Source organism: Leptodactylus fuscus, chromosome 3 (genome assembly GCF_031893055.1).
Source record: "Leptodactylus fuscus isolate aLepFus1 chromosome 3, aLepFus1.hap2, whole genome shotgun sequence".
Classification (NCBI taxonomy): domain Eukaryota; kingdom Metazoa; phylum Chordata; class Amphibia; order Anura; family Leptodactylidae; genus Leptodactylus; species Leptodactylus fuscus.
In genome coordinates this window covers 109,899,982-109,923,164 of record NC_134267.1, presented here as the reverse complement: position 1 = coordinate 109,923,164, position 23,183 = coordinate 109,899,982, and the positions used below count along the sequence as shown (strand labels likewise).

Genomic DNA, 23,183 nt, shown 5'->3' with positions numbered 1-23,183 from the left:
GATAGTTTTCAGAGAGTCCTGTATTTCAGCTGATGTTACGTGTGGGTTTCCCTTTGTATCCCGAACAACTTTCCGGGCAGTTGTGGCTGAAATTTTTGTTGATCTACTTGACCTTGGTTTAGGTTTTACAGAGTCCCTCAGTTTCCATTTGTTAGTCACAGTTTGAACACTGCTGACTGGCATTATCAATTCCTTGGATATCTTTTTGTATCCCTTTCCTGTATTATGCAGTTCAACTACCTTTTCCCGTAGATCCATGGATAATTCTTTCACTTTCCCCATGACTCACAATCCAGAAACGTCAGTAGCTGGAGGAAAGATGCAACAGTCTGTCTGGATCTCAGAAATTCACTCAGCTTTTATGCACACACAGGACACAGGAGAGGATGTTACTATTAGTAGCCATTCAAACCCCTTTGTGTCACCTTCTGGGCATGTCATCAGGCCAAATTCACAAGGGCATGTGCACTTTTAGCAGGGTAATTTTGAAGTTTTTGGTTGCCATTATTATTTAAAAAGAGAAAGCACAGAAGTTTGACAATAACCCAACCACTAACCATGAGTGGAGAAAAAAGTTTTTGTGTTATTCATATTCTCAGAAAAAAGGCCAAACCCCCCCCCCCAAAAAAAAAAAAAATCTGCTGGGGTATGTAAACTTTTTAGCACAACAGTATTTATATGGCACAATACATTTTGAGCAATGATAGTTTTATTATTTATCATGAATCTTTTGCTGTATTTACACCAGGCAATAAAACTACAATAAATTTGATAATTTGTACAAACATGAAGCAGCGAAATGCAAGGGTGAAAAATCTCCAGCAGGCAGTATGCCTGACAGTCCTGGATTCCTGGAAAGTTTATAATTTGACTTCTTGTCTGACTTTCGTATATACTTTACTGCAATTGTTTAAGCACTTTTCCAACGTGAGAATAGAATGATTATTACTTGTTCTCAGCTCATATGGTCTTGCAGGTCTCATCTTTACAGCTAAAGAGATCACAAGAGCAGCGCGGTGCTCATGTAAGCAGTCAGTTATAGCTTCCTAAAGATTAGTCTTGAATATTGTTATCAATGGTTGTCAAATACAGGAGTTTAGGCCTAGAACGGATATGTCTGATAGAAAAAGGTATGTTATTGTCTTGAACACTGTTATTACAGTCTATCTATAAGGAATAGCCTCAATAACAACAGTTCTAATTGCAGTTTTCTGAGAATGTATACTAAGTGTGGACTGTGCACATCTGGTTTTACCCTGGTTCTTTCTAGACGACATTGCTGGACAACTCTTCACCTCATAAACTTTAGCAACAACTTTATTCTTAATTCCTAGGGAACAGCTCACAACATTCTCATATCCTTAAGACTGGAGATGCAGTCATAGTGGGTCTTCATCCTTAACCCTGCTTGCTGTGATTCATGCTTCCCAGAATGGACAAGAACAATTTTTTAATGTTCATGAACGGGAACAGTTTGCTAGTGAGATGCAGAACACAGTTGTAAGAGATACGTAAAACAATAGTGGAAACATACCGACAGAATAACGGTTTGTTTATTTCTAAATAAAAAAATAAATCAATATGCCGTACTAAATCAACAAAGGAGGAAGAACTTTTTGTGATCTTCAGAATTTTGTGCCTCTACTGACTTGAGCAGACTTGTAGATGGATAACTTTAAGAGTGATGATACACCTGGACTGACGGACCTCTTTGATGTTTACTACAGCATGCTCACTTTCTAAAACTGAAATGAAAACCACAAGGAGATGTGTCTGGCAATACATGCAATAGACAAAGGTTTTCTAGTCCAAGAAGAGGACACATGCGCCTTAGCAAATTTCAGTTGTACAAATCTCCTGGACAAATTATTGAAACATGTATGCTCAAGAAAGAGAAGTCTTACTACACATTGCCAGAAATTCCCTCCAGTATTATTGGATTCATCCCCTTTCCTAGACAGATTCAGCAATACACTTACAAGACAATAGAGAGGGCACATTCTCTGCCAGGGTATTTTTTCTGTGTTCTTTGTATGCAGTATCAGCAAGTATTTGCTTAATGCCTTTTTCTTGGCTTCAGGAAGAATCTTGCTACCTTCCAAGAATTTTCATGTTTCAAACATTCACATAGACTACTCTTGATATAGTGCCTTCCCTCATCACATCTGTACAATTGAGACTATCACAATGCAGCAGTAAAATCTGAACACAAGGAAGCCAGTTTACAGCTTAAGAGCAGGTTGCCTGGAAGGTATTGCTAAGGCAATAAAGTACTTCAAAATTTTTACTTTTTCAGTCTAACAAAATACTGCAGATACCCTAATATTCCTCGATCATCATTCTTTACTGACAAATATGACATTTCAGGGGGGAAACTCACACTTGGGAGGCGCTTCATAGCTTTCTGGGTATAACACTTTGGAAAGAAGGATCCCTGTTGATTTTTTTCAGTGACTGAGGGTTCACACCAGCGCCAAATCTCCGTTTTCATGTCCTGCATGTGAGACTTTGTGTCCGGTTAAAAAAACAAAAAAAAAAACAAACTGGTGTCGCTGCGGAGAGCAAAAAACACTCACAGGCGCTCACGGCCGGACACTTTCCAAATCCATTCAATGGGTTTGAATAATAACTGCAGGTTTCCGTCTCCTGTCCAGTTTCGGACAGGAAACGGAAACCTGCAAAACTGAGACCGGGGCACAGATGTGAACGAGCCCTGACTTGTAAAGTAGCAGGATGACTTTTGGCCATGTGAGGATCCCATCAATTTCCTAAATGTTAACTTTCTGGACTACTGAAAATATAGTAAGCTATGAAAGATTTTGAGGTGTACCTCCATAAATTTCTTGTGTCTGGTTCTCCAGATAATTGAAGAATCTCCAGTACACAGTGTTTTTGTTTGGAGGGGAAAAAAAAAAAAAAAAAAAAAAAACAGGCTCATCCATCAACCAAATGCAAATCTGGACGTACATTTTATACTTCACCTGCATTTCACTTTTAAGGGCCCGGATTATGGCGTGTAATCCATGTCATAATCCGCCCCCTCACAATGGTGGTCTATGGAGACCGCCAGGCTTCTTTTTTTCATGGAAAAAAGAAGCGGGCTGCCCTTTCTTCAGGTGGATTCTGCGGCTCGTTAAACCGCGGCGTCCGCCTGGCGGCAGCAACCTCCGGTGTCGGCTCATTCCTTTGAGACTGCTCCGGAGGGGGAAGTCGTGACTGTCGGAAGCCGCAACAGTCGTGGCATGCGGGTTTTGACCCAAGAGTGACGTGGCTGCCTGCGTCACTCTCGGTGTCAAAATCCGCCGTACCGCGCCACGTGTGAACTAGTCCTAAGGGTTAGGGTAAAGTTGGGCTTAGTATCATAGGTTCTCCTTTAGGGAACCTATGCATACATATACATCTGGAACATGAGAATCATTTCAGACATTAATTAACGGAACTCTGCAACAGATATCTTAAGAAACCCTTACATAGTTATACGGTTCCTGAAGTCTAAATCATTGAGGTTTTGAGGACCCATAATCATACAACGTATACAAAGTGCTTTCCAAATGTCTGGAACGTAAGGATTTGAGGGGGGGGGGACAACACAACGCAAGTGCAAAGTTAAGTGAAAGTTTACTGTACAGCCGGTGATGACTAATGTACTGCAGGGTTCCTGGCTCATACCTTTTGTGATCTACTCAGTGGTTATAAAAATCAGACGATCATTGTGTGTCAGGCAGAAAAAAAAATGCACAGACTGACACTGTAATGACCAAGCAAGTTTTTAGAAAGCTGAAATGAAAACAAAATTCCCATATTGCTTAATACCCTTTCTTCTGTAAAAGATACAGTCGCAAGGACTGACTGTGTACAATTGCTGTAAGGAACAGCGGTTTAGTATTTGAAGTCTTGAGGAACCTGGCTATAACACATATGCAAATACTCTCACAAGAGAAGACAGGATGAAGACCAAGACACAACTCAGACTTTTATGGCTCACCTCATATATGACCTATATTCCTTTATAGCTGTGGGGAGGGGGAGTGAACACAAAGAAAATGTAAAACCTCTACTGCAACGCAACGACTTAAAATGAAAGTATATTTCTGTAGAAGCTATAAACTTTTGTAATAGAAAAAAAATGGCCTTTGATGTGTTTTGTTCTTGCTAGTATTTTACATTTAGATAAAACTAATCTATGTTAACCACTTCAAGAAACGACGTATGCACCTCTTTCATAGCCAGGACGTCTTCACATCTTTGCTAGAAAGTACTGTAATGAAATATCTCTATTGCAAAAAGAAAAAAAGGGATTTCCACTTTAAGAATAAGGCCACTTGTAGCGAAATGTGGCTAAAAATAACTGCAGAAAAATAATACAGTGAAATGTTTTTTTGCATAGTTTTTCTGCTGCATTTATATCTGTGGAAGAGATTAAATGAAATCTCAATTCACTTTGCTGGGATCGTGAGGCTAAGGCTCCACGTTGCGGAAACGCAGGTTCTTTTGCTGTAGATTTTGTTGCGGGTTTTTGAGCTACAGTCAGGAGAAGACAGCAGAAGTATAATAACTTCCTATATATTGCCTACTCTTTCTGTAGCCATTCATGGCTTTGGCTCAAAAAGACGCTGCAAAATCTGCAACAAAGGAGGATGTAATGTGGGGCCTTAACCTAAAACAGTTTCTTTCCACAAAAGCCAAAAATACAGTGTGCATGTCCTCAGCCTAAAGAGAATTTCCACATAAAAGAAATATACTAGACAACAAATACCACTTCAGTCCCCAGCCTCACTAGTGAAATATATATGTAGTAATGTAGAAGACACATGCTCACAATCTCATTCACACTTCCATTCTAGATCAGTGATTTTAATGTAAAATTCAAAGTAAGTCCAAACCACAGGAGAGGAGCAAACCTTTCTGCTATAATTTCTCTGTGTAGGTTCCATTACTGGCTTTAGCTTACAATGCAAGGTTATCATGTAAATCCGGAAACGTGAGTGACACCTAGAAGGTTGGTCTCCAAGGAGATGAGAACTTTAACTAGGTACATTTTCCAGACACACATGATAATGGCTGATAATTGTTGCATTTGGTTTTGAATACTAGGTGTGCCACATGCTGGATATATGGGTCCTCTAATCAGAACATTAATTGTTCATGCTGGGAAACTTATATTGGTTGTTTGGGGAAACTTTGACAATGGTCATTCCGACTTCTAGCACCAAGGGTTCGGCACATCATGTGTTGCATTAATCCAAACAGCACAAAAGTAAATACCCCTAAATTTTGTATAGTTTCTTTAGGCTAGGTTGAGACTTTTCCGAGGGAAGGGGGTCCAAATGCTCCTTTCCACTCTGATATTTATAGAGAAGGTCCTATCTTATTCTGGAAAACCTCATTAGAACACCTCCAAAAATCTACAAAGGACAGAAAGCACTAGGATGTCACTCAGATATCATCCAAGTGCATTCCATAAAAAAAAAATAAAAAAAAAAATAAAAAATTGGACCCCCTCGGCCTGCACGCTCAGTGATATGCATGAGGTCTTATAGCTTGAAACAAAAGCATGGGTATCATGTGAATGTGTTATAATTGATATTTTATATACTGTTGCATGTCCCTTTCTTATTATACCTATATAGGTCAAGAATGTGGTAAGCCATAAACATTCTCTATTTTGCTCTAAGTGGCTTGGCCTCTATGCGGTCTTCCGTTACTCATGAATTCTGTTCATTCAAAATATTTGCATACAAATTCTGAAAAGTGTAAGGAGAAAAAAAAAAGTCATATTAGGGAAAAAACAAAACACTTAGCAGCAGTCTTTGTCATGTGTACCCTAAGCCACAAATGTGAAAATACATTTTATGCTGACATTAGCATTTAAATGGCCAGTAATATTTCAAACAATTTGGTCTCATTTGATCATGTGATTCTGTACATATAATGCATTTTACTTAAAAAATGGAAGGGAAAAACTTCTAGCTAATTTACTGTTCCCACCTTGTGACTAGGGAAGTGTTGTCCTTAGCAAAGTTCAAAATCAACACGGGTTCACAGTAACTGAAGAAGGCTGGGCTCTCTTTACGCTGTCTTCATAGCCTGTATACATCTGCATACAGTTGTTTCTGCCTGTACACTGCGGGCACTGAGAGGATTCTGTAGCTTCTACAATGTAAGGAGTGTGCGCTTCTATATACTGGTTAATAGCTGCTTGTGCTATTGCTGATGGGATGTTAGCCATAAACAGTTTCCTGATTATGCTCAGATTTCTAATTCTTGGTGATCCTAGCTGTAGCATAACCTGTATCTGGAGTCCAATGCCCCTGGAACTCCTATATTGTGCTCTTTTGGGCTTTTCTGAGCTATTTGTATGCCATTTTACAGTTTCTCCTGGCAGAATTACATGTAGGAAAATAGTAGCAGTAGGGGAACAGACTGCATAATTATTACACACACCCACAACCTCAGTAAGAAAACTAGAATGTGCTGCTGCCCCAATGGGGCTATTAGCGGCAGAAGACCTGATAGGATACCATGCATGATGGCTTATAAAGCCAGAGAACAGACTGCCGCAACAAGACCCTGCAGATATTTCAACTTCTCATGAAAACTCAGGTACCCTTTAAGATTCAGATCGCACAGTCCATAAGTTCACATCAGTTCCATCATGATCTGTGTATTTTGGTGCTCTGTATTTTTTTTAAAATAAGAGAACAAATAAGGGTGAGGATACATAATGCCTGGCACACAGCTATACATTTCAATGATACTTAAAAATTTGATGCTAGGGGCCACACGGTGGCTCAGTGGTTAGCACTGCAGCCTTGCAGCGCTGAATCCTGGTGTTCAAATCCCACCAAGGGCATAAACCCATCTGCAAGGAGTTTGTATGTTCTCCCGGTGTTTGCATGGATTTCCATCCCATATTCCAAAAAGACATACTGATAGGGAAAAATGTACATTGTAAGCTCACAATCTACATTTAAAAAAAATAAAAAATAAATAAAAATCTGATGATTTACTGCTCATTACCTGGTAATGGCTTGGTGGTATTACTGGTTTACCCATGCATTAGTTAACAGGTAGTAAACCATATATCATTAGCAGATTAACCTTGCAAACAGCAGCCACATGACATACATGGCCACTACACGAGTCCTGGGACACTGATGTCAAGTTACAGTGCATACAAATCCAGTCTAGTGTTATCAATTAAAGCGGATCTTTCACCACCTCCAACAAGTGCAGCTCTTTAGAACAATTAACAGGCGATGCTCCACCAATTCTGGGACAGTTGGAAATTTTTCTCTAGCATACACTGTTCTCACTGCTGTTTGTTTTGGTGCCCGATATGCTATATAGTCTCTGTACTGTCAGAAGCGAGGTGTCAGGCAGAAGATAAGGGGTGTGATTCTGACCTCTGACACTGGCTGCCTCTGATTGGAGCTCTGAGTCACGTCCTCCTGCATGACCCTGACATTACAGAGCTTAAATAGCACCTCAGACATCAATAGCAATTCAGATTTCAGTAGTAGTAGTAACAGAATATGATCCATCTCGTTTTTTATTTGTAGGATGAACATATTCTATATGAAGACAATGATATTGAGATAATTGAAATCTTTGGTCATTTTTAGAGAAAATGAAATGCAATGATTTCTTCTTTTCTTAGAAGTCTATGTTCTGTTATTTCTCTGACAAATGTATGAATAAACTAATAAATGGTTAACACCCCCCGCCCCCCTGTCAACTGGATGAGTCCCTTCAAAGTCTGACATAGTAAATCAGTGCTGATAGTGTCTGCACATAAGGACAACACCCCACTGAAAAGGCGTCCCTGCATTGTTATTTTATGAGGTCTAAAATTATTTAACAAGACAGACACGTCAGGTTAGGCGACATGTTCTCTTTAGCACTGGCGCTTGACAAATGAAACTCCATAATTACAGCATTGCTAAGAGAAGGCACTACAAGTCACAGAATTACAATAAAAGGGGATACACCGTGAAAAATTGGTTTCTGACCTCATTCAAAACTTAAAAGAAAAGAATGAAAAAAAAAAATAAAGCAGCAAGCGTGGCAGGCTGTGCACACTGCGAACCAACTTCAGAATTAGCAGACACTTCCTATATGTTTGCCATATTCCTAGACCATGATGTCATATCCCATTTTCTCATTGTTCTGTTCCACTACTATCTGTATACAATTTATTCTCAGACGTCTGATTAGATATTAGGTGCTTTCCAATATAACTCACAGCTGCTTGACTAACTTCTCAGAATCAAACACTTACATTAGGCAAAACATCTCAGAGGGTTTCACCTCCTTTATATCAGGTTATGGCTTTGAATTATGTGCACTCCTTCACATCTTAACCGTTACATTAGTATGGAAAGTTCTACACATCAGCATAACATGCTCAAAACTTCATCTGAATTTATTAGGACTGCCATATGTCAAGAGGTCCCAGGCGTCTAAAGTCAGGGACTGGTGTAGATTATTGGTATAATTCATTACAGTTTAATTTGACAATATCAGATGTGCCAACCTCTGACCGCCTAGATCCCAACCCTGCAGTGTCCACTTTCTTAAAAAGTAAAGAACTGGGCGCAGGAGAGGAGATATGTCGCCCCATTTATTTTCTGGCATTGTAGTAAAAATAAATGTGAGCAAATGTCTGCTGTTCCAAAATTGTATTCAGATGTGTTGGGAAAACTCAAGGTATTAAAAAAAAAAAAAAAAAAGTCGCCGTTTGTATGTACATTCAACCATCTTTCTATGCAGACTTACTTTTATTTTTCCGTACTTCCCTCTATTTTTGCGAAATTATGGAAGATAGATGCTACCTGTGTTCGAATGAACGTAAACCAAACTGGTCAAAAATTGTTGTAGCTTCAAGTAAAATCTGGCATAATTTTGATGCACTTGGTTGTAGACCAAAATTTTCCACCCCATTAAAAAAATGGGCAGGCATGGCTTCCCAAAAAACAGGTACCAGATTAATCACCCAGCTACAGTCACTGGGGTGTATCTGGCCCATTTTCAGACCACTTTTCCACATTTACAAAATTAAACTATTAGTAAAGGTGAGCGAATATTAGATATTGCCTAAATGGTCTGAAAAGCCATGACATATTATTAGGTGTTGCTATATCTTCTACAATAGATACTTGAAGATTCGGTCTTGGAACCAGGACACATTTATTACCAAGACATACACTCACCGGCCACTTTATTAGGTACACCATGCTAGTAACGGGTTGGACCCCCTTTTGCCTTCAGAACTGCCTCAATTCTTCGTGGCATAGATTCAACAAGGTGCTGGAAGCATTCCTCAGAGATTTTGGTCCATATTGACATGATGGCATCACACAGTTGCCGCAGATTTGTCGGCTGCACATCCATGATGCGAATCTCCCGTTCCACCACATCCCAAAGATGCTCTATTGGATTGAGATCTGGTGACTGTGGAGGCCATTGGAGTACAGTGAACCCATTGTCATGTTCAAGAAACCAGTCTGAGATGATTCCAGCTTTATGACATGGCGCATTATCCTGCTGAAAGTAGCCATCAGATGTTGGGTACATTGTGGTCATAAAGGGATGGACATGGTCAGCAACAATACTCAGGTAGGCTTTGGAATTGCAACGATGCTCAATTGGTACCAAGGGGCCCAAAGAGTGCCAAGAAAATATTCCCCACACCATGACACCACCACCACCAGCCTGAACCGTTGATACAAGGCAGGATGGATCCATGCTTTCATGTTGTTGACGCCAAATTCTGACCCTACCATCCGAATGTCGCAGCAGAAATCGAGACTCATCAGACCAGGCAACGTTTTTCCAATCTTCAATTGTCCAATTTCGATGAGCTTGTGCAAATTGTAGCCTCAGTTTCCTGTTCTTAGCTGAAAGGAGTGGCACCCGGTGTGGTCTTCTGCTGCTGTAGCCCATCTGCCTCAAAGTTCGACGTACTGTGCGTTCAGAGATGCTCTTCTGGCTACCTTGGTTGTAACGGGTGGCTATTTGAGTCACTGTTGCCTTTCTATCAGCTCGAACCAGTCTGGCCATTCTCCTCTGACCTCTGGCATCAACAACGCATTTCCGCCCACAGAACTGCCGCTCACTGGATGTTTTTTCTTTTTCGGACCATTCTCTGTAAACCCGAGAGATGGTTGTGCGTGAAAATCCCAGTAGATCAGCAGTTTCTGAAATACTCAGACCAGCCCTTCTGGCACCAACAACCATGCCACGTTCAAAGGCACTCAAATCACCTTTCTTCCCCATACTGATGCTCGGTTTGAACTGCAGGAGATTGTCTTGACCATGTCTACATGCCTAAATGCACTGAGTTGCCGCCATGTGATTGGCTGATTAGAAATTAAGGGTTAACGAGCAGTTGGACAGGTGTACCTAATAAAGTGGCCGGTGAGTGTATATCGCTGGCATGTGTCACTTCATTTCAGCCCCACAAATTAATCGATTAGTATTTTAGACTGATACGGTTTGGACTTTTGCTAGGGAGTCTCCCACCGCTTCTAAACCGCTTATATGCTGTCAAATGGAGGTTAGTGACATACTGGACAGTTTTTTTGTGTGAAAGTATAATCTTGCTCCCAAGAAAATCAACTCTTGGGCTGAAGATCCATGTGGTGTAAAAGTCATAGCAAAAACTGGGGTGTTTTACAGTCCCTGGAAAGTGGATGGATCCAATACTCACATTGCAGAAAATACCCGCTGCGATTTCTAAAACCTTTGAGTTTTTGGAAATTATTAGCATGTCAATTATATCTACTGAAACTCTGAGGAAAACTCTGTAGACTTTCAGTGAAAAGTGCTGCAAACCCCCCAAAACTTATGATGCATTTCTGTTGCAGTTTAACCCACGGTGCATTTTCATTGCGGCCCACTATGTGCGGATTTAGGCTTAGGCTAGATTCACACAAAAGAGGTGCAAAAGGATATAAGATAGGATATGGATAGGATATAACATATTTTCACAATCCGTGACAACAGACCTTAACCCCTTCCAGACATGCGCCGTAATAGTACGGTGCATGTCGGGTCTGTAACTATGGCGAGAGCCATAGCCGCCGGGTGTCTACTGCTTTAAGCAGTAGACAACCGGCTCTAATGCCTCCGATCGGTCCGGGGCATTAACCCCTCAGGCGCCGCGGTCAAAAGCACCGGAGGCGCCATTTTCCCGGCGGCGCATTGGGCGCCGCCATTTTGGCCGGGATCGCCGGCTCCTGGAGCATGCTCCAGGGCTGACGTCCCGTTGCCATGACAGCCGGGAGCCTTGTACAGGCTCCCAGGCTTGTCTGCAAATCCTCCCTTTTGCAGGCTGGTCTATGCAGCCTGCAAAAGAAAGGATGCTTTTTTGCAATGCATTAGCATTGTAATGCATTGCATTAGTGATCATACACCCTGGGGTTCAACACCCCTAGGGGGTCTAATAAATGCAAAAAAAAAATAAAAAAAAAGTAAAAAAAAAAAATATAAAAAAAATATAAAAAGAATTAAAAGTTCAAATCACCCCCCTTTCCCTAGAACACATATAAAAGTAGTTAAAAACTGTGAAACATATACATATTTGGTATCCCCGCGTCCGAAATCGCCCGCTCTACAAATCTATAAAAATATTTTTCCTGTTCGGTAAACGCCGTAGCGGGAAAAATAGTCGAAAGTGCCAAACCGCCGTTTTTTCACTGTTTTGATTCTGATAAAAATTTGAATAAAAAGTGATCAAAGCAATAACATTTCCCGAAAATGGTAGAACTAAAAAGTACACCCGGCCCCGCAAAAAAAGACGCCCTATGCATTCCCGTACTCTTACGTATAAAAAAGTTACCGCTGTCGGAATATGGCGACTTTTAGAAAAAAAATTTTTTAACACAGTTTTGGAATTTTTTTTAGGGGTCAAAATGTAAATAAAACCATATAAATTTGGTATCCCCGGCATCGTAACGAAACACAGAATACAGGGGACATGTCATTTTGGCTGCACAGTGAACGCCGTAAAACCAAAGCCCGTAAGAAAGTCGCAGAAATGCATTTTTTCTTCAAATTCACCCCATTCTGAATTTTTTTCCTGCTTCCCAGTACATTATATAGAATAATTAATGGTAGCATCATGAAGAAAAATTTGTCCCGCAAAAATTAAGACCTCATATGGCTCTGGGAGCGGAGAAATAAAAAAGTTATGGGGTTTAGAAGGAGGGGAGTCAAAAACGAAAAATGCCATCGGCGGGAAGGGGTTAAAAATAACAGTCATGTAAACAGCACCCCATTCCCTGACATTGAAATTAATGCGGTCGTAAAAAAAACCAAAACCAAAAACAGACATCACACTGGCAGTATTCACTATTGTGTGAATGTAGCCTTAATCTATATGAATGTCTGCCAGAACATCTATTCTTGCCTGTAGTGTACAAAACAGCTTATTTGTATAGAGATTAAAAATTGACACACAAAACAAACTGTTTACTGTGCTACTAACAAGATCTTTAACCAACACGGCAGGTTTTTACTTCAGTAATTCTTCGTTTACATTTTTAATGAATCTTAATATTTAGTACCTACAATTAGGTATATCAAGGGCAAGCAAGTAACAGCAGTGACCGTAGCAAACTTCAGAGCAAAACCTATGCATTTCATAAGAGAGACCAAGTGGATGTTCATTTAAGAGGAACATATACACCTTGACCAATACTAGAAGGAGAAAAGAAAAAAGTGAAGCTGAAGGAGAAACAAATGTGTTATTGTGCTAGATTGAAAAAAAAATCTTCTGAAAACAGAACCAGTAACATCAGAACTGAAAAAGTGCAATACTGACACCTGGATATGCAAATCCCATAAAATGGTAAAAGAACGAAGCAGAACAATCACAACTATAAGAAAGGTTTAATCATGAAGTTGGTCTTATCTGGTGACTGAGCTATGACTGAAGGGTTTGATCACAAACTATTTCATTGTCTAAGTGCTAAGATTCCAGAGCTGTAAAAACACAGAGCCAGGAATACACACAGTGCAGATCTGCCCCCTTGAGGTAAAAATGAGCATCTTAGAAAATCTTTTTTTTTTTTTTTTTTTTTTTTTTTAATTCAATGACATTTGCTATGCTGAATGTCAGCTTAACATATACGATTATCAATATGCCAAAATTAAGTGCAGTGAAATAAAGCACACACGCTTTAGGGGCATTCACATGCAGTAATGTGGCACTGATTCTGCCACGATAACTTGCGTCAGAATCAGCACTGAAAAAAAAAAAGACTCCTATTGACTTCAATGGGTTCCGTTTAACGCAAGTAACACATTGAAATCAATGGGAGGCTTTTTATCAGCGCTGCTTCTGACGTGAGTTATCGTGGCAGAATCAGCGCCACATTACTCCGTGTGAATGCCCCCTTAGAGGGGCCAGTCCACTACTGAAATACACATTCTTAGCCACTTGGTCTACACATTCTTTCATCACTGTAGAGAAGCCAATAGAAACCGATCTGAACTCTGCTTCCCTGCTTTATCTGCACACGTGAAATCAAAAAACTAGTAGAAGAAAAAAAAAAAAAAAAAAAAAGAAGATAGAAACATTTCAATTAACAGCATTTCATAACGTTTGCAGGAAAAAGATTCATAGGACATCTCCATTACCCCTTAGAGAACAAAGCCTATTCTGCCATTTTAGATATTGCCAGTTTGCAGTCCAACTTGACCAGCCCGCACCTCTCCTCTACCCCCCTTCCATAACCCCCAAGTTCCTGATTTTCAGTTCAAGCCTGCAAGGTGCTCTTATTTCTAAATCCAGAGACCCTGATCAAGAAACTTTTCTAGCCCTTGTTCGCAATATGCACAGACAGAAAAAGAAGAGAGTATAGGTGACTGGGAGCTGGGACTGAGGCACCAGCCCAACCACTAGAGCTGGATATAAGATGGTCTGCAACCTAGGCAACGAGCCGTGACCACCGAGAAGGAATAATGAGCTGTATGTGACAAACTGAGCAACGTAAGATAAGAGCTGTGTATTGGGAAAATAACGCTTCATTTAGCGTAAAACATAACTAAACTTTCAATCAACTTTTGCTTTTTTTGGCTGCATGTGTGGCAGTAATACATTTTAGCTCATTTCCTACGTTATTTCCAGAGATACCTTTGGATGAAAATACAGTTGGGATTTATTATACAGTAATATATATTTACAATAAGCACAGCATTTGTATTTATAGTATTATATATTTATAACGCTCAAGATAACCAAGACAACCAAGTGTGCAGGCCAAAGGGGAAGGGGATTTTATACACAGAGTGGCCAAAAGTCATGGCAAGGTATGGGATGCGCTGTTAATAGCGGATCACTCCTCTGCTAGCCCTGATAAATGTAGCAACATGACGAGGCATGGACTCCACAAGGTGTAAGAAGAGAGATATTGATCCACACAGTCTGCACTGTGGCCCACAATTGGTCCTATGTAATTGGCGCTGGGTCCATGGAGCAGACACTAGTATCCACAACATCCCATAAAAGCTCTATGGGGTTGAGGTTGGGAGAGCAGGCAGGCCAATCGAGGGTCATGAGGTCACTGGTGTGTTTGTTAAGCCAGTCCCGTGCCACCAACAAGCGATGGCATGTTGCAATGTAAGAAAAATTAAAGAAATGCAGGATTTCACAGAAAGGAAATGTCATTTATTAATAAAGTATATTTTAAAATGTATGAATTAGTCAAAGACCGCCAGAAAATCAAAAGTAGTTTGAAAGTTTAGTTATGCTTTATGCTAGAAGACTTGAGTATGATCCTGGAAATTCAGTATTTTTGTTCCATTATAGGAACAGAAAAACACAACTCATGCTGTGACAGCTGACAGACACCAATGATATAATAAATGGACCTCGCTGAGTAGATCAGAATCCATTATGACGTCCAGAAGTTTGACAAAAACAAAAAACACCAGGGAGCCACACGGTGGCTCAGTGGTTAGCACTGCAGCCTTGCAGCGCTGGGTCCTGGTGTTCAAATCTCGCCAAGGGCAAAAAAACATCCGCAAGGAGTTTGTATGTTCTCCTCGTGTTTGCTTGGATTTCCATCCCATATTCAAAAAAGATTTACTGATAGGGGGAAAAAATAAATACATTTTAAAAAAAAAAAAAAAAAAAAAAGCACACCAGTAGCACCAGTTTGGCAGATACGAGGGACCTCTGATTGATAACCGTCCATAATATATGCTCAAAATTATCATCTGCCAAAGTGAAAAGAAAATCAGTCATGGTACATGAGCTTACACTAGTAATGATTTTATTCGTCTTATTAGCTGCTGGTGCTCTGTTGGTTTCCCTTTAAACAAGAGTACAGTACTGAAGTGTTTTTAGGCAGAAAGTGGTTAACACCTAACTTGAACATGCTGATTTTTGTTCATAAGGGGAAAAACACGGCAAAATTGAAAGACAATTATTGTACATTAAACACAGACATAGGAGTGGGCAATTGCCTTCACATCAGGTAGCTTTCACGGTAATAGCAGCAATTTCCGTTCCCAATTAATCATTAGTTTCGCTTTGAGTAGATATTTTTACCATTAAGCAAACACATCAACGCAAATAAAATTCTTCAGACCTTGTACCAAAGTTGTCCAGCCCGACCGGTATGCTAGAGAGCGGGCTACAAATGAGTGCTTTCCTGTTTAAGCTCAGGGATGGATGCAGACAATGTGTCTGAAGAGAACCACTCTCTTTTTAGACATGCTATTAGACAGCTATGACTTGGCATTAAAGTTTAAAGCATTATACAGAAGTTCTTATATAATATACCTGGTATATTCGAAAGGGTATATAACGAAAACCTCCTTCTTCTGGCGAATATTCCATAAGTTTTCGATTTATTGCCCAAAACTGGTCAAACTTATCTAGGAAAGTGCAACAAACACAAAAACATAAGTGAGCAATGTTATTATTATTAATAACACAGGACAATGACAGGCAATTCATATTTAAAACCCATACAACATTGAAACACATTGAAAAAACATAATATAGGATAGATTTAACTAAACAAAAAGTGCACCACATTGATGGAGAATGTGGGAAAGAGGTATGGCTCACTGAAAAGGGGCAATTTGGGCAGAAAAATCTAATGCAAAGACAGTTAACTAATAGATGCTATATAATAAGAATACAGTCAAAAAGGTGGCACCAACTGAATCATCCAAAGTAAGCAACTGAAAGAAAAAATAAAATCTAGCTAAAAAGTGCCTGCATGGTATAGTCCAAAGTCAGGGGCTCCAGCTGTGGAAGATACACTAACCACTTCTATAATGGTAGGGTGATAAAGCACTGTACACAATCACAGATGGCGTTGCAAAGTTGTCTCCCTTCATGCAAAACACCAACCTATGAGGTCAGTGCAAGGCAGGAGCGGATGGAGAACAGTGGATGAGATGAATGATCTGAAGGACGATTGATGATGTAATAAGCATGTTACTGACCACATGATCATTATATCAGGAACGGTCCTTTAGATATTCCATCTTATTTGGTGATGCTTCTATTGAGGTAATAGAACCTGAATAGTGGGGTGGATTCACAAGTGGCAGGGATAAATAGTAAAAACAAATACAGATAAAATACAAATAAATATATTAGTGCTGTGTGTTCATATGAAGCTATATGTGTAGAAGTGTTTTTAGTAGGGTTTTGTGTGTAGCAAAGCAGTGTTTGTGTACAGCGAGTGTACTACATAGCTGTACGCACATAAATCCGCCTCAAAATTATCGCAAAATTCTAGCTGAAATCTGCCTCCCATTGCTTTCAATAAGAGTCTATGATAGATTAATTTTACTTCAGGACACTTCTTTTTTTCCAGGAGATTGAAGCATCCTACTTGATTTTGCCTGATTTCTTGGCCAATTCAGTCAACACTGAGTCTGATTAATTCGGTCATGTCTGGGGTTAATTAGCTAGCACAGCCACAGAAGACGACTGAGGGTCCATTCACATGGAGGAAAGTGGCGCTGATTCTGCCATGATAACTCATGGCAGAATCAACGCTGATACAAAGACTCTCATTGACTTCAATGAGTTCCATCTTCCACGCAGAACACATTGAAATCAATGGGAGGCTTTTTAACCCATTGATTTCAATGAGTTCCGCACGGTAGACGGAACCCATTGAACTCAATGGCAGTCTTTTTATCAGCACTGATTCGGCCGCAAGTTATCCTGGCAGAATCAGCGCCACTTCCCTCCATGTGAAGGTTTGCAGGATACACAGGGCCGGAATTTGGAGAGGAATCTGAGGTGGAACACTACCTTGAACTCTCCTTCATGTTCCATCATGTGAACCTAGACTTATTGTCTGAAAAATATTTTTCTTCATTATAATTCAATGGAAAGAGGCAACTAATGCAAATTCTATTGGAGGAGGAACGTGTATATTTAGAAGATCTAGAAATCCCATAAAGATAATAGTTACAATTACAAAAAAATTTAAGGGTGAGACTGAATTCTCTAACAAAGAGTCGCAGTTGCAAATTACGCTGGAGAAGCTCCAGTATTTTTTTTTATTTTTATTTTTTAAAGAAAATAAGCATAAACCATTCTCCAGAGACTTAGGCCCGTTTCACGTCGTTGTTTGGTATTCCGTTTGGAGAGTCCGCTTGGGGCCCCCCTGAACGGAAACCTATATGCATTAAAAAGCGGTTGGCTAAGAAACCACACAAACCCTATAGACTACATTGGGGTCTGTATGGTTTCCGCTTAGTGTCTGCACGAATCATGTGGAGAGAAAAGTACTGGAAGCAGCACTTTTCTCTCTACATGTGCCCAAGGGGTCTGCCTGCCACATCTCTGCTCTTTAAGTACAATATAACTATATGGTGCGACAAAACATTGATTGGTATCCTCAAAATATCTGCATTCAAACTGGTCCTTGGTGAGAAAAAAAAAAAAAGGTTGGGCACCTATGCATTACATATATGCGCTCAGAGGCTATACATGGGCAACTATGCTATATGGAACCCACATGCACAGCCAGTCCACCGCTAGAACTTTTAAAGTATCCTTAGGGGTGGTGACACACGATGTATTGAGTGGGCCAGTCTGAGCATACAATGCTTTAGCTTCTTAGTACGTATATAGAATATACTTTAGAGAAGAGACTATAGCCGCAGTCAGTAAATTGTGCTCTACTATCCTAACAAATGTGATTTTAATATCACAGAACACCAATACATACTCCAACAAACCAATATTATAATTGAATTACAAAAGTAAAACAATATGAAAAACTGAAAAGGACCGCAGTCATTTAGGTAGTATATGCTTTGTCATAATGTACAACCATTAACAATGACCTACAGTAACTATGAATCAGATTTACAAAATCTAGCACATACTGCTAAAATAAACTGTGTGGAGGTGTTTGAAATGCCAATTTTAGTCATGTTCACTGAAAACATGACCAAGCTTTTTATGAACTCTAAAAATTCCTGTTGTCACGCTCCTACTTGAAAACAGTCACGTAATCCGACCATTAATAGGGATTGTGGATGCTCAGCATAGGAAACCAAATTGTCCATAAAGTCCTTAAGTGACAAATAGAGGACTCACTGTTCTGTGTATTTCAATTTCAGTTATTGTAACAAATATACAGAATGCAGGATTACTTTTTCCCATTAAAATGTAAAAAAAAAAATCAAAATAAAAATGTAACCATTGCATGGAAAAGGAGTCCATTCGTATTTCTCAATGGGGGAAACTAAAATACTGTTCTGATCCTCTGACATTCAGTGGCAGTGTGAAGAAAGACTAATATACATAATACCTGCAAAAAAAACCACATTATGGATCATTTATAGCTGTGTTCCTGCTGCTAACACCACTGGTACATTACAAGTACTCATGAGACAGTAACAACAATAAACGCATGTCATAGTGCAGTAACTTGAGCATTTTAGTCCTAGTTATTATTAAAATTACACGTTATTGCCAAAAGTTGCGTTGCTATAGTCAAGCTGCGTTAAAGCCAGTAAAATAGGAATAAAACTCTTACTGTAACTCATAAGAGCTGTTAGGAAATGTGTGGCACTTAACAGGGGATCTTTGAAGACCGAGTTGCACAGAATTGTTGTCCATGACTTTTGACCATTCTTCTCATAATGATCCGTCTGAACAATGGGAAGTCCATGCACCTCCATCATTGAACCACACAAGAAAGCTAATAAACCGCTTGTTAGGTCCCGACACATTATTTATAACAGATGGAGACGCACTCTGAACAAGGCTGAGTAATCTCAAAAAGGATGGCAGTTTCCAACTAATTCAATATACCCAAATGGGGCATACTACATTGTGTTGTCTGCACCAGAAAAACACTTTACATTTTAAGTAATTAATTTATAAGAAGAAATATACTTCTTAAGTTTCAGAAAATAAAAGTTATTGTTTGTATAATGAAAAGTTATAACATTTTCTCATACACTTTCTGTATCAATTCCTCACGATTTTCTAGATCTCTGCTTGCTGTCATACATTCTGCTTACAACCAGTGGATAAAAATCAGTCCTAGGGTCATGTGATACATTGGACATGGCCATGTGACTTGTTATGGTCGCAGCACTATAGAAATCTGTCTTGTAACGAGCTGTGCACCTGTGTAACGTCACATGACCATAGACTATTATTTACTTCCAGGGTATAAAAATCAATTGACGGCAAGCAGAGATCTAGAAAAGCATGATTAATTGATACAGCAAGTATATCGGAAAATTGTACAACTTTTATTATGCAAACAATATTTATTTGCTGAAACTGGACAACCCCTTCTCACTCTGTGCCATGCTATTATGTCACACTGTATGTATAGTGAACACTCAGCATCATAATAGTATGATAATGTGCTTTCAAGCTGCGGGCACAGGACTTGTGTCTGCAGCATGACTTCCGGGTCTCAGCTATATTACACAGATGAGACCTAGGACTAGCTACCTAAGTCCCTAAGTCGACAAATACTTAGACTCCAGCGGCTTAACCCCTCAGTTGCAGTGATCAATAGCGATCACAGCATCAGGGTTGTTCGGGGGCAAGGTGGGCCCAAGCTAATCATGCCCCTTCCCTACCAACCCCACCTCTCAGATCCCATGTGATGAGATTGTGGGGGTTGCCAAGCAACGGCTTCCTAGCTGCCTATCTTTATGGCATATAGGGAGTCTATATGTGATGTACTGCAATCCCAGGTTTAAGTCTCCTTGTGGGACAGGAAAAAAAATTATCTGAACTTAAAAAAAAAAAGTTAAAAATAAAAAATAGAAATTAAATAGTTTTCACTTCAAAGTGAAAAAAAAACAATGGAAACAAAATAATCAACCATAGGTATCTCAATGGGCGTATAAGTACACACTATCCAAAAACAGCATTATTTTTAAATTTCTCATTGCTGCTTATTGCTGATTACAAAAAGAAGATCTGCAGTAATAAAAAATAAAAATGGAGATCCAAGACCCTGAGCCAGAGTTCCTACATTGAATCCTGGTCTTTACATTCTGTTAAGGTGCCATTACTCAGCTTTCATGGGAGATAAATAACACAATATACTGTAAATCTGCATTGTTCAGAGTTTCACCACTTCCTCTTATCCCCTGCCTACAGTACCGTAGGTATCATCAATATTGAACATGATTCTGAAATACTATTCACAAAGAAAAAAAAAAAAAAAAAAAGTTACAAACTTTCAAGGATAAGTACTAAAGAACACACACACACAGCTGCATGAAAATCAATGAAGAGAGGCAGGGGCTAATCTCATTAATAGTCAAAAAGGGTCTATTGTGTGCCAATGGAATCCATCATATAATGGACTGTATCACCATTATTTTTGTTATTTTTATTGTTTCTACAAAACACAGATGAGCACAGATGTGAACCACACCTTAGCAAAGCAGCTACAGTATTTGTGTAGCCGACATCCACACTTCTAACCATTTCCATTGTACTTGAACAACTGTCTCACATTGGAGCTACTTGAGAAGATGCAGGCAATTTACAATGCCTATTACTCTATATACTCGAGTATAAGCCGACGCGAATATAAGCAGAGGCCCCTAATTTTACCACAACAAACTGGAAAAACTTATTGACTCGAGTATAAGCCGAGGGGGGAAATGCAGCAGCTACTGGAAAATTTCAAAAATTAAAATGGTCGGAGTTTTTGGGTGCAGTAGTTGCTGGGTGCTGGGAAAGAGGAGGGGGTGTTTTGGTTGTCTGTCTGCCCCTTCCCTGAGCTTGAGGACTGTTTTTTTTCTCCCCACTTGGAATTCAGCCTGGCTGAATATAGCGTATCTGCAGTGCTCCTATTAACCCCTTCCCGATGGACCAGGAGCACTGCAGATACCCTATATTCAGTAGACCGGGCACTTTCAGACACAGGGATACCTAATGTGGATGTGTTTCACAGTCATTTTCTACCATATATATATATATATATATATATATATATATATATATATATATATATATATATATTCTAAGGAAAGGAGTGATTTAGAACTTTATTTTATTTTTATTATATTTTTTTAAAGCTTCTTTTTTTTCACTATACTATGGGAGATTCTATACATTACTATTGCGGCTGGTCATAGACCCCACCCTCCAATTTATTTATTTTTTTTATTGGCTTGACTCGAGTATAAGCCAATGGGGGCTTTTACAGCACAAAAACTGTGCTGAAAAACTCGGCTTATACTCAAGTATGTACGGTATGCAAGTTGAAATTAGGTTGCATGTAATAATCGGTCACAATGACTGCAATGACTTATTTAAATGACTCGTTTGGAATATCCATACATAGCAATAATAACTTTGATCTTGCGAAGAGATCGGAAGAAATAAAATTTGCTCAAGAAATAAAGTGAAGATCAAAACAGGCTGTTTGTCTGTGGTTATCTAGGTGTGTTTTGCTATCAAAGTAATTATGGAAATTCCTAATGAATTACTTTCAAATAGTTGTGGAAAATAATATAGGCTTTAACTAGAGTCATAAATAAATATCAAAAATAATATTAAAAAAACAAACAAACCTAAGAGCACAAAAACTTTAAAAATAGTTAAAGGGATTTCTGAAAAATACAACAACATCTACAGGCTTGAAATAGCCGCAGAAAAACAGAGATGTTTTACAATCTGAGTAGTTGATAGGTTTCTAGCGAATACCATCTACACATAGTGGAAAAATACACGCACAGCGGAGACACTATGATTTCCAAAACCGTTACACTTTTGGAAATCATAGCATTTCAATTATATCTACAGAAACGCTGGCGGTTTCTCTATAGGTATAGTTAAAGAGGACCTTTCATCAGATGGGCACATGCAGTTTTATATACTGCTGGAAAGCAGACAGTGTGCTGAATTCAGCGCACTATCAGCTTTTCCAATCTGTGCCCTGGGTAAAGCGCTATCAGTCCCGGTACTGTAGCGCTTTACAGTCAGAAGGGCGTTTCTGACAGTCTGTCAGGAACATCCTTCTCCACAGCAGCGCCTATCGCGCTGTACAGCTCACACTGTGCAGCACGATAGGCGCTGCTGTGGAGAAGGACGTTCCTGACAGACTGTCAGAAACGCCCTTCTTACTATAAAGAGCTACAGTACTGGGACTGATAGCGCTTTACCCAGGGCACAGATCGGGAAAGCCGACAGTGCGCTGAATTCAGCGCACTGTCGGTTTTCCAGCAGTATATAGAACTGCCTGTGCCCAATCTGATGAAAGGTCCTCTTTAAAGCAGAAAGTCTGCAAAGGAACCCCTGTGGGCTCTCTGTTAAAATGCAAAGTGTTGCTGCTGTGATTTTTCCCGCCAATCTTTTTTGATGTGGCTGTTACACAAAATCTATATCCTTAAAAGGTCACAGTCAGACCTTGTTTATAAAACAAAAACAACCATAGGCATTCTTCTAACAAAAGAGTCAGTAAGGGAGCGTTCACACTACTGTCGGTGTCCGCTCCTAATGTCCATGACAGATTTTGAGCGGACACTAGGAGCGGACACCGACGGTAGTGTGAACGCTCCCTAACAGGTAAAAGTGAAATATGGTATATTCATACTGGAATCAATGAAATAATAATGGGATACACACAATCTCCAGACATGAAAACAATGGGAAAGGCATGAGTAGGAAGATGATCTCTCTCCAGTCAGCAGAAGGCTTGTAC

The 23,183-nt window shown here is 39.6% G+C and overlaps 1 protein-coding gene across 2 annotated transcripts in view; it reads right to left on the bottom strand.

Annotated features, from left to right (window-relative positions):
• Positions 1-23,183, bottom strand: part of ATG5 (autophagy related 5) — a 91,420-nt gene that overhangs the window by 35,251 nt on the left and 32,986 nt on the right. For both annotated transcript variants that reach the window (XM_075268171.1, XM_075268173.1), the window contains exon 6: positions 15,794-15,888. In XM_075268171.1, coding sequence (XP_075124272.1) covers positions 15,794-15,888 — 95 coding nt within the window. The remainder of the gene's footprint in view (positions 1-15,793; positions 15,889-23,183) is intronic.